At 38.1% G+C, this 12281-nt stretch overlaps 1 protein-coding gene across 1 annotated transcript in view; it reads right to left on the reverse strand.

Moving 5' to 3' along the window:
- The window catches only part of LOC128599269 (E3 ubiquitin-protein ligase RNF213), a 114283-nt gene that overhangs the window by 62196 nt on the left and 39806 nt on the right, over positions 1-12281 (reverse strand). Inside the window, exons 19-24 of the mRNA XM_053610780.1 lie at positions 12036-12186; positions 9176-9349; positions 3003-3119; positions 1820-2376; positions 1193-1349; positions 710-927 (exon numbers count right to left, since the gene is read on the reverse strand). Of these exons, the coding sequence (XP_053466755.1) occupies positions 710-927; positions 1193-1349; positions 1820-2376; positions 3003-3119; positions 9176-9349; positions 12036-12186 (1374 nt within the window). The remainder of the gene's footprint in view (positions 1-709; positions 928-1192; positions 1350-1819; positions 2377-3002; positions 3120-9175; positions 9350-12035; positions 12187-12281) is intronic.

Genomic DNA, 12281 nt, shown 5'->3' on the forward strand with positions numbered 1-12281 from the left:
GGTTATAAATACGGTTTATGCATGGTTTTCCACCAGAAGCCTGATATTTTGTCATGCACTTCTGGAAGATAGAGGAGTTTTCTGCAGTGTGACAGATTTACTTTAACTGGGAAGAAAAAAGCTCATCCAGCCTTAGTAATCACTTCAAGCAGCTCTTTATATGCTGCTCTCAGGTTTTAGCACATCCTTCTGGCTCCTTGGAGTCAGAGAGGAATTATTGCTATTATTTTTGTGTTTTTTTTCCTTTTGGCTTTCCATAGTGGAAGGAGGAGTCGCAACGCGAGCTCTAAAATCCAGCAGAGAGCCGGACCCGGAAGACAGAGCAAGAGATAGAGCAGCACTCGTCTGCAGCACTCGTGTGTAGGTCACTCGAGTTCTTCCACTACAACCTTAACACACCATGTCTTCATGGAGCTTGCTTTGTGCACAGGGGCAACATCATGCTGGAACAGGTTTGAGCCTCTTAGTTCCAATGCAGAGAAATTGTAATGGTACAGCATACAGAGGCATTCTATACAATTCTGTGTTTCAAACTTTGTGGTAACAGTTTGTGGGAAAAGCACATGAATGTGATGGTCAGGGGTGCACATACTTTTGGCAATATAGTGCATCTCCCTCTCGTCATAAAACTGCCACTCATGGTCTGTCATGAGGGAGAGAGAAATGCTTTACATGCAGATTTAAAGAGTGCATTTTAAATTAAACTTACCAGCTTCTCTTCCAGTTTTCTGTCACTTTCTAAAGCACGCCCAAGCTTATTGATAGCTTGCAGGAGCTCTTCAATTCCATATTGTTCGGAGAGGTGATATATTACTGGTGCAGCAGCAGATATGGCATCTCTGAAATTGCACACTTTGTCAATGTCCATGATATTTTCTCCAGCAGAGATAGAGGCCAGCTCCACAAATGCAGTTAGCTCTCCAGTGTCTAAAAAAATTAGTAAATTAAGTAATAAATAAATTTTCATTTTTCAACTAAATTTTTATTTGAAATAACTGGTTTATCATTAGTTAACAATACTCTGTATGTATTTTCTAAATTCCAGTAATGTCTCATAAAGCTCCAATAATGTGCCATCATTAATCCCTTTAAGGCTTGTCAAAATAATTTGTGCAGGTAATAAATGCGGTGAAAAATCCAAACATATGAGTCAAATTATAATCATTATAAAAGAGGGATATTGAACGCTTACCTTTTATGATTTCTTTAATCCATGTGATGAATCCTTTTCTGATGCATTTATTAAATTCTCTTAGAAATCTAACTGTTTTTTCTGGAATGCCCTTCAGTTTTTTTCCAACTATGGACACATTTTCAGTGAGGTCACACAAGCACTTACAGTCCATACGCTGCAATAAGACATAATCACACCTTGATATGCAACATTACAAGAATATTTATTATAATTATAGGTTTGACATTTTCCAAAGATGACGGATGGGTAAGAGATGTCAGTTCAATTTCAACTGTAATAATCAAAACCCTTATTTTTAATTACAAAAGCACCAGTAATTTACTAAATTATTCTTTTATCCAGTTTTGTCTATATTAATAATCATCATCTTTAGGACACTCAATTAGTTTCCTAGTTTATCCTGAAAACTAACTAGCTCTGAAAAATACAACACTCTTACAAATTTAGGTCTAGTTCCAATGTAGTTTTAAAATGTCACAGAAATGATAAACTCATGCTGTTCTGATATAAATGTCCAACAATGTGATTCCATTACAACATTCTAATGCTCATGGTCTGAGCATGTAAACTTCAGTGTAATAAAGGGGGGGGGGGGGGCGATGAGAAGCATAAGTTACTGCATACCTTGAAGTTATCAATGCCACCAAAGTCTCCGCATAGACCAAGGTCATTTTTTAATTCAATGATCACTTCTGCATTTTCTTTTGCAGACTGAAGATCTCTGTAACGTTGAATGTGTACATCTGTCTTCAGAGTCCATTCCTGTTTATCTTCACTGAACACAATCGCCATTATTTTCAGTTCTTTAGACATGCTCTCTAAAAATTTGCCCAGTTTACTCTCCAAGTCCTGCAGACTCATCGAGAGGTCCTTCAAAGCCTTGTACGAGTTTCTAAATTCTTCAAAGGCTGGTTTGTAAACTTTATCATAGACTTGATCCAGTGGAATTAATGTAATATCTTTATACTCAGTGTTCTTGGCTTGTTTGGCTGTTTCTCGCCAGAGATCTTTGAAATAAGTGCTTTTAGACAGAAAATCAATCTTTTCAAATGCCTGAATATTGAGAAAATATGTGTCACTTCCAGGTTCTTCGCTGAGCACCATGTCCATGATAGTTTTCTGTGAACGTTCCTCCTTGTCCAGCTCGATTGACAAAGTTGTCTCAAGTTGTTTTACATCAACTGAAAAACAAAATGCAGAAAATGTAGTTATGGATAAAATTTTTATCTTGTGGATTTGTTTTATGTTTCAAATGCAAGCTATTGCTTTTCATTTAAAAAAACGCAGGACATTTCAAAATTGATGAATTTATATTATAATGTGGTTAAACTTATTATACAAACAAAAAACACTGTCTTGGCTGTTCAAGATGCAAGTTTGTAGTTTTATAATAAATATAATTATAATAAGTTTTTTAAATAAAAAAGTATGTAGTTTTTAATAATAATAAAAAAAGATGAGGTAGAACTACTTCACTAAAATAGTATATATCGTTAAAATGGTAAAGATTGTGACTAGATGCATTTTTCCTCAGCTCAGACACAAAGAGACTTCTTTTGCATCACTTAAATTTCTGTAGGCAGATAGCTAAAAAAAACACAACATTGATTTTCTTTTGCAGTCAATGATAATTTCACTACAGAACCTAGAGGTAACGAGTAAAGAGCTAATTATGAAAGAAAAGCTCACTGGGCTTTAAACATATATTAATATTACAACATGTAACAACTGATGATACTGCATTGAAATTAAAATGCAAAAGAATTTAAATAAAACTGCTCAAAAAGAAACAAACACTCCACTGTACCTGGCATGCCTTGGTTAAGGTCATTGAGTACCTTTACTTTGTTTCGCCGGCTTTCAAATTTTTTGAAATCCTCTTCTGCTCCTTTTCTTGCCTTCCTAAATCTGTCCCAGTTTTTTCCTATACAGGAAAAAAAAACAGACTTTCTAGAGTTCTAGGTCACCTTGAATTTTTTTTTTAAAGTGCCACCTTAAGTATGTATAGGCACAGCTCAGCTAAATACTCTGTTGAACTTTACATCATAAATCAAACAAAGAAAACATATCTAATGCATAAAATGTAACCAATAAAATGTTTTTTAAAGCTGCAGAATAGAACTTTGGTTCAATTATTGAGCAAGTATATAAAAAAAATCAGTGTTCAAAACTGTCCCCTTACCCCGATTCACAACGCTAAGCTTATAATAATGATTTATAATTCGAGCTATCAGTGGATTTCACCGGAAATGTCAGTTGGCGTCGTTCGTGACGTCATTTATCTTTGCATGGTTACGTCATGCCCGTAAACAGAAAGAAGAAGAAGAGCCGGTGTTCTGTCGATTTCTCCTACCTTGTCAGATGTTCCTACCCTGGTGCCAAATTATAACTATATCTATCGATCCATCCTACCACATCGAAAAATCCTACTGTGGGTTTCTGCTTCGCATCTGTGACTACGTAAAATAATTCAGTGTAACTTTGCCAAAGATTCTTATTAGGCAATTGTAGGAAGATTTTACGGTACATGTCCTGCCAATACAAAGGTAGGATGTTTTGACAGTGCAAAGCTAGCATCATAAGAATGCGAGTGTAAACAGTTCTCATTACTGCTATCTGTCTTGGTATAATAAACATTAAAAAAATAGTAAAAAAAAAAAAAGTCAAAAAATCGCCTTACAGGAAGAAATCCATGCGAAAGTAGTAAATAATTATGGGCATGTTGTTCAGCATGACAAAAATGACACAATATTGATGGGCACATGTGCAGTAAGCCCTGGTAAGACAATCTGACGGGTAGGATAAAATGTCAGGACACCTGCTACTATATCGTGTGAGGATGGTGGACTGTTTGTAGCTTGTTCACAACTTGTTCATTTGTTGTACAGAAATATCCATTGTATTTTAATATTTGTTTTATGCTTCAGAGCTCCAACTACTGATCACATATATTATATATATATATATATATATATATATATATATATATATATATATATATAGAGAGAGAGAGAGAGAGAGAGAGAGAGAGAGAGAGAGATCAGTGCTTACGAGTTCAGAAGGTTAGGGAATACAAAGATGGTGGCACAGTAGCTTCACTGTTGGTGACATCATGAGCTATCCTGTTTCATATATACAGATCAGTGATAGCGTCCTAGTAAAGGTCACTTCCAGGTCACGCACATTGTGTCAGATAAAAATACCAAAAACTGTATAACAAACACTCGTTATCTGTTTTTTCCATTTTTCATTTGAGCGAAAAAATCGGAACCTGGAAAAATGAGTTGTAATCCATTCTTTCATTTTGGTTTTGGAAACGAATATTGAGAAAAGTCATTTTTTGCTTTTGATTTTTAGTGTTATTTTGAAAAACTAATGAACGCATGATAAACAAATTCAATGGAATACAGGTAACAGTGTTACGCAATCAAGATACAAAAAACTGGTAACTGTAATCCGTTACAGTTATGTCAAAAAACAAAGTAATCAGATTACAGGAACATTTTGTAAAAAATTGGAATACTATCAGGATAACAATTATTTTACTTTAAAAAATGCATCTTTTGACAGCACTATATACACAGCTGCTTGATTATAGTTCTGGTTCTCTGTTACCAGTCATGGCTCACATGAGCAACCTGCTGTTGTCATGATCTTGCCAGCAGATGACGCTGCGGCGACGACGTGCATGGACAGCTGGAGAGAGCACGCGTGCATGTGCTTGAAGTGCGCATGGACGATAGGACTTTGTTTACAATGGACATGTGCACTTATTTTGGTTTCTGTTCAGTCCCCTCCCTGTTCAGTTATTGGCTGAGGTGCGAGGGTGTGTTTCCAAGTGTTACCAGCTGTCAGCAGTTAAGGTAATTGTGATTGGTTAATTAATCTCCTCACGTTGCTGTGCATGTTGTGCGGTATTAGAGTAGAGACCGATGGGTGAAATGGTGCCACGCGGTAAAGTTTCCATGTCCTGTCTCGCTTCTTGTTCCTAGTTTCATGCCATAGTTAAACGAGAGTTTCATGTCTTAGTTAAACGAGTATTAGAGGTAATGAAGTTAGATGTGTAACGCGATATGCTGTAATGTTTCTATGCCCTGCTTTGATTTCATGCATCACGCCTCAGATCTAGTTAATATGAATCTGTGTAAATGTGCTAAACGGTAGTGGTTCCATGATTTGTTCTGGCTTTGTGCCATAGCCTTAGTTAAATGGTTTTCATGTATAGTTTCTTGTTTCATGCCATAGCTAAACGCTAGATGAGTACAGGTGTACAACGGGCTGATGGATTATTGTGCTGCGCTGTATTGTTTCATAGTCTTGTTCTAAGTTTAGTGATTCATGCCTCAAATCTTGTTTCTCTTTTGACCCCATTTTCCCGTACCAGTCACTTTAGAGTGTAAATAAAGACTTTACTCCTGCACATACTTCCTGTGTGAGTCTTCATCTTGTAACAGGTGTATGCGCAAATAAATTTTGTGCAAAGTTAATTGGTAGAAATTAACACAAATTTTTCTCTGAAATGCTTTTTGTTAGGGTGACCATACGGCCTCTTTTTCTCCACACGACCTCTTTTTCTGACCTTAAAAAAGATTAATTATAAATAAGAAAAATTATATTTGTATTGCTTTAAACACTCTCTGTAATTCCCACCTTGTTGGACAACAATTGGCAATTATAAAAGGCCTGCAGCAACTATTTGCCAAATTCCTGCCTCTGGAGCATTAGCCTACTCTCAGCGAAGGTGTGAAGGTGAAGTGCTGTTGTGTTCGGTGTTAAACAGTTGCTAGACAATACCAGCAAATGACAGCTGTCCTGAGTTGAAACAACGCCCATGGCCATATAAGGTCATTTTTAATTTCATGTTGTTTTTTTTAAAATTTTATTTATTTGTATAGCGCTTTTTACAATAGACAATGTCTCAAAGCAACTTTACAGAAATATCAATATGGTATACAGATATTAAAGGTGTGAATTTATCCCAACTGAGCAAGACACTGAGTGGCGACGGTGGCAAGGAAAAACTCCCTAAGATGGTAAGAGGAAGAAACCTTGAGAGGAACCCGACTCAGAAGGGAACCCGTCCTCATCTGGGTAACAACAGATAGTGTGAAAAAGTTCATTATGGATTTATATGAAGTCTGTATGGCCTTAGGAGCAGCCGAAGTCATGTTATCACATTGCTTTGTATTACATGGCCATTCAAATGTTTAAATGATGGCAGAAGGTTTATTTATTTATTTTACAAGTACAGTGGCAAGAAAAAGTATGTGAACCTTTTGGAATTTCACGGTTTTCTGCATAAATTTGTCATAAAATGTGATCTGATCTTCATCTAAGTCAGGGGTATTGACAAATATAATGCGTCTAAAATAATAACACAAAAAAATTTCTGATCTTTCATGTCTTTATTGAGAACAACTAAAAAAACCTAAATACATAGTGCTTGTGGAAAAAGTATGTGAACCCTTGAGTTAATGACCTCAAAAAAGCTAATTGGAGTCAGGTTTTAGCACACCTGGAGTCTCGTTAAGAAAATGAGTTTGGAGGTGTGGACTACAGCTAATTTGACTGATAAAAACCCCTCAAACTTTTGGAGTTTGCTCTGCACATGAAGCACACGCTTACGTGAGCCATGCCTCGCCAAAAAGAGCTTTCAGAGGCTTCGACAATCAAGAATTTTTGATTTACATAAAGCTGGCAAGGGTCACAAAGTGATTTCAAAGACTTTAGAAATTCACCAGTCTACAGTTAGGCAAACATTCTACAAATGGAGACACTTTGGGACTGTTGCTACTCTACCAAGAAGTGGGCGTCCAGTCAAAATGACACCAAGAGCACATTGAAGACTCCTCAATGAGGTAAACAAACAACCCCGAATGACAGCCAAAGATTTGAAGGCATCATTGGAACTGGCTAACATCTCTGTTCATGAGTGTACAATACGTAAAACATTGAACACGCAGGGTATCTACGGCAGGACACCACGAAGGAGGCCACTGCTTACTAAAAAGAGCATTACTGCACGCCTGAAGTTTGCACAGAGCACACTGACACTCCACAGCGGTATGGGCAAAATGTTTTGTGGACTGATGGAACTAAGATTGAACTATTTGGAAAAAACCACACCGCACTACATCTGGTGTAGAAAGGGCACGGCATATCATCATGAAAACATCATCCCAACCGTAAAGTATGGTGGAGGAAACATCATGATTTGGGCCTGCTTTGCTGCATCAGGGCCTGGCCAGCTTGCAGTCATTGAGGGGAAGATGAATTCCCAAGTATATCAGACAATTCTTCAGGATAATGTGAGAATGTCTGTATGTCAGCTGAAACTGTGTAGAAGTTGGGTGATGCAACAGGACAACGACCCAAAACACTGGAGCAAGTCCACAACAGAATAGCTTCATAAAAACAAAATCCACATTTTGGAGGGGCGGAGTCAGAGCCCAGACCTTAACCCAATAGAGATGAATTGAAGAGAGCCGTACACATGAGACGTTCAAAGAATATGACGGAGCTAAAGCAGTTCTGCAGGAAGAATGGGCTAAAATTCCTCCTGAATGATGTGCAGGTCTGATCCACAGCTACAGGAAGTGCCTGGTTGAGGTTATTGCTGCCAAGTGGGGGGGGTCAACCAGTTATTAATTCTAAGGGTTCACTTACTTTTTCCACTGTCATTTTGAATGTTGAATGAGTGTGTTCAATAAAGACATGAGGGATCAGAATTTTTTTTTGCGTTATTATTTTAGGCACATTATATTTCTCAGTACACTTGACTTAGATGAAGATCAGATCACATTTTATGACAAATTTATGCAGAAAACCATGAAATTCCAAAATGTTCACATACTTTTTCTTGCCACTGTATATATGTTTATATTTGTAACACCCAAGTTGTGGATTTTATTTAAAATAACTGAAAAATAGTATTGTAAGCTTGTTTTTTCTCTCCACCCGATTAATGGATGATGAAAATAATCATTAGTTGCAGTCCTAGTGATGACTGGCAGCAGAACATGCAGCATTTGAGAGCAGACCTGAGAGTTTTGGGATGGGGATGACTGATGGCAAATCCAAAGCAATGAGTAATTGGACGGGTATTAAATTTTCCACTTTGGTCATGGGTGCATGATTGTGGGTTACCTGAAACTCCAGACCAAAAAGGGTGGTGAGGTAAATTCTGGGGCTAGCTGGAAATTATCACAGTTTTGTGCCTGATAAAATGGTAAAAGGTCTGCACTTAACTCTCTTAACCTTAGCGGTTCTACAAATACTTTACACTGTTTCTCATTCACCCATTCACACACACACTCTCACACACCAATGCTGCAGAGCTGCCATGCAAGGTGCTAGCTTGCCATCAGGAGCAACTTGGGGTTCAGTGTCTTGCCCAAGGAAACTTCGGCACATGGAGACATCAAATCGCCATCCTTATGATTAGTGGACAACCCGCTCTACCACCTGAGCCACAGATTATTCACATATTGCCAGTTACCTGCATGACCTCATTAAAGCGAGAGCACCAAATCCAGTCCAGTGGCTGGTGCCAGACCAACAGGCTTTTACTCAGGTAAAAGCTGTACTTTCTGGTGGTATGTTTTTCATGTGGACTGTCCTCATCCTCCGGGATGGGCCTTCAGTTTCTGCCCATTCCAGGCAAAACAGGGGTGCACACTTATCTCACACAACTCAAACCGGTTATAATAATCAATTATATAAAAATCAATAATCACAGATGCATTTTCACAACCAAATTTGCTCATTTGCAATTACCGTAATTAAACAACGTATACAAAAAATGTGGCTCTGGTCTGCACACAGTTGTTGGAACAAGTTCTGCATATTTTGTATACATCAAAGGCATAATGAGAAATAGTTCTCATTTTTAAACTTAAAGTATATTTAACCATTTGTTGTTGATGTGGGAACTTATCACATAAAAATGCATAGGCAGAATTTAAGCACAACAAAACTTACCTAGGAAGTAACTGTTGACATGTTGTTTCCTGTCAATGATTCCTTTCAATAGTTTGCATGGTAATGACTTGTTCATCATTTCCTCAATCAGTTGGTCCATTAGATTATGAGCTCTTTGTATTAGCTGTTTTGTTGGGAGATGTTCCATGCAGATTTTCTTCAATTGCTGTTGCTCTGCATGGAGATGTGGAAAGTCTCATTACTGACTATGTCTTCAATTAAATGACATGTAGAGTAATTGTAGAACTTTAAAAGTGCTAAGACTGTTGGCTGTAGCTCTAGTTAGCTTCTGTTTTGTGGTAGCTTGGGTAGGAGTTGTGGAATAGTAGGGAGAGAGTTGTTGAACAGTAAGAGACAGGTAGATAGAGGTGTGAAAAGTCACAAATAGAGAGAGATTTAATAGGAGTTTGTGGCATGTTAAATGTGTAGAAGGTATAGAAGGTATGCGTGTTCTTTCTCCCAAACTTCAGCCCCAATGTTGATACCATAGTTCAAAACATGATACTATGGTAATTCTGTTTGACCCCTTTTAACCACCAGAAGTGATGTTTAAACACTTGAACCCACACATTTTTCAAGTGGTAAAAATCATTGGAACATGTGACTGACGTGTTTCTTGTTGCCCATGTGTGCCCTGTTAGATAGACAAACATTAAGATCTGATCTATCATCTTGTGGTAGTGGGGGCTTGAATGAGCATCAACTGTGGATAGAGAGGAGGCAGGTCAAACCAGCATGTAATCCCTGATGATTCTTACTTATGTCTTAATACCACCAATCTACTTATTTGCGTCCGTTTGTGCTTTCAGTTAACCCTAACCATAAACCTCTAACCCTAACCCAGTAACTGGCGAGAGAGAGTTAGCAATTGATGGAGGAACTTTTGAGATGTGCATACACACACACATGAGCGTGACCTTCAATTTTATGGAGCAAAAGCTGCGAGTCCAGGACTGACCCATTTCTGTTGAGCTGTTTTGATTTTGTTTTTGTTTTTTTAAAGTGCTGAAAAGCGTGGAGTAAATAAACGCACGCCCTGAGCACAGATAAAATTCCGCCTGTCTCCCAAATTTTCCTCCACACCCTAAACACCAGGTGCTACAGTAGTGCTGAAACCCAGAATCGGAGAAGACTTCCCCATGGAAGCCTCTCGACTTGGTGAGATCTTCAAAGCCCTTGCCATCCTCCCCCAAACAAAACACCAAACTCTTCTCAACCTGTACAACGAGCAGCAGATGCACTCCAGCTGAGTCCCCTGCCACCATGCCACATGTGAGGCTGACCACACTGCTTCCATGGAAAATCCAGACACCTTCTTGGAGCTCTTCAAGCCTGCAGTACCTGGCCAGAGGAGGAATGGACTATGCAACTCCTCCTCCTGCTATCGGGGGAAGCAACTGTCGCCATGGACACAGCTGGAGTATTCCAGCATCAAGAGGGCAGTCCTGCAGCACATCAGCCGGACACCTGAAGAGCACCACTGATGCTTCCGGTCTCCCCTTACACACAATAGTTGAAAGACTGCTGTCAATGATAGTTGATGGCAGAGGAGCGGGACATGGAACAGAACATCAAGCTGTTGTTACTGGAGCAATTCATCTGTCAACTCCCAGCAGGAACAGCAGAGTGGGTCCAGTGCCCTTGACAAAGCTGTCCAGCTGGTGGAGGATCACACCATGGTGATCACTGGTCCCGGCATCTCCCTTTTCCCTCACTCTCTCTCCTACTCCTCCCCTGGTCCCAGCTTCTAGGGACCTAAAACTGGCCCCCCCGGACCCGGTTTCCACCCTGCTCCCCACCCACACTCTTCAGTGTGTAGCAAAAACAAAAGAATTCACCTTGCTGTTTCAGTACATTCAGAAGGAACTGTAGATCTGGTGAATGTAGGTTAGAATTCTGTTTAGCATCATTTAGCCACTTAAAGGATGCCAAACCATAAGGATCTTCTAGAGTTAGCCACTAAACCATAATAATGGATAACATTTTATCCAATGTCAATCTGAATCCTAAATAAATATCAGGAATAATATAAAATTCAAGGCCTTGATGCTCATGTACAAGAGCTTGTCTAGAACAGCACTCAGCAGAATATGTCTCAATGTTCAAAAAACTGCTAAAGACCCACCTCTTCTGTGAGCACTTAACTAACCCCTAAAATGCCAACACCACATTATTTAAAAAAATTTTTTTTTTTAAATAACTAAATAAATAAAAATCTTACTCGGACTCTTAGACCTCTACTCTGCGCATGTTGCTTCTCTAGAACTCAATTAAAGATCATGTATAGTAGCACTACTTGTATTGTTCTCTGCTTGATATATTGCTTTGCTTGTATTTCCTCATTTGTAAGTCGCTAAGTGAATAAATGTAAATGTAAATAAAATTCTTGATCAATTTTCATTTAGACTATAACCAAGTATCATCAGGTTGCTACGCTGCTCAGGTTTTTCTGTAACCAGGTTGAGCGTGCATATGTTTTTTTTACCCCACAAACACCAAAGGGTGTTAACTGTTACTGTTAGATTATATTACTAAACTGTGGCATTTACTGTTAGAGTTAAGTACTTTTTAAGGTTACTGTCATCATTAATACTCTTGTTATCATTAAGGCTATATGCTCTTTATTTTTTGTGTTTATTTATTTTAGACTAATTTTCATAAATATTTTTAGTGAAGGAGTGTCTGCTGGACAAGATGTCTGATTTTGTTATGGTATAAAAATATTTAAATTCTCTCTGTACTGGCATTTACTATCAAAATTCTGTTATTAAGTCATCATTAGTCTTAAATTAGCCTTAACTAGACATACAAAAATACAAATGACCAAGACCTGAATAAAAAGAAAGAGATAAAGTGTTACCCATTGTCGAAAAAACATCTCCCAGCTGTTCATCATATAGAAGGTAAAGAAAGTCCTTCTGGCTCCACTTTAGGTCACGCAGTTTGCTTTCGATAATGAAGGACAGTGTTCCAGGTTTAGTAGACGTTACTATTATGTTTAGGAGATCCTTCTATTTGACAATAAAGAATTGCATTTGTTAAGAACATATCACCAGACAATCCACAATATAACAATTAAAATTTGTTGTAGATTTGTATTGCATTG

This window comes from Ictalurus furcatus, chromosome 22 (genome assembly GCF_023375685.1).
Source record: "Ictalurus furcatus strain D&B chromosome 22, Billie_1.0, whole genome shotgun sequence".
In the NCBI taxonomy this organism is placed as follows: Eukaryota; Metazoa; Chordata; class Actinopteri; order Siluriformes; family Ictaluridae; genus Ictalurus; species Ictalurus furcatus.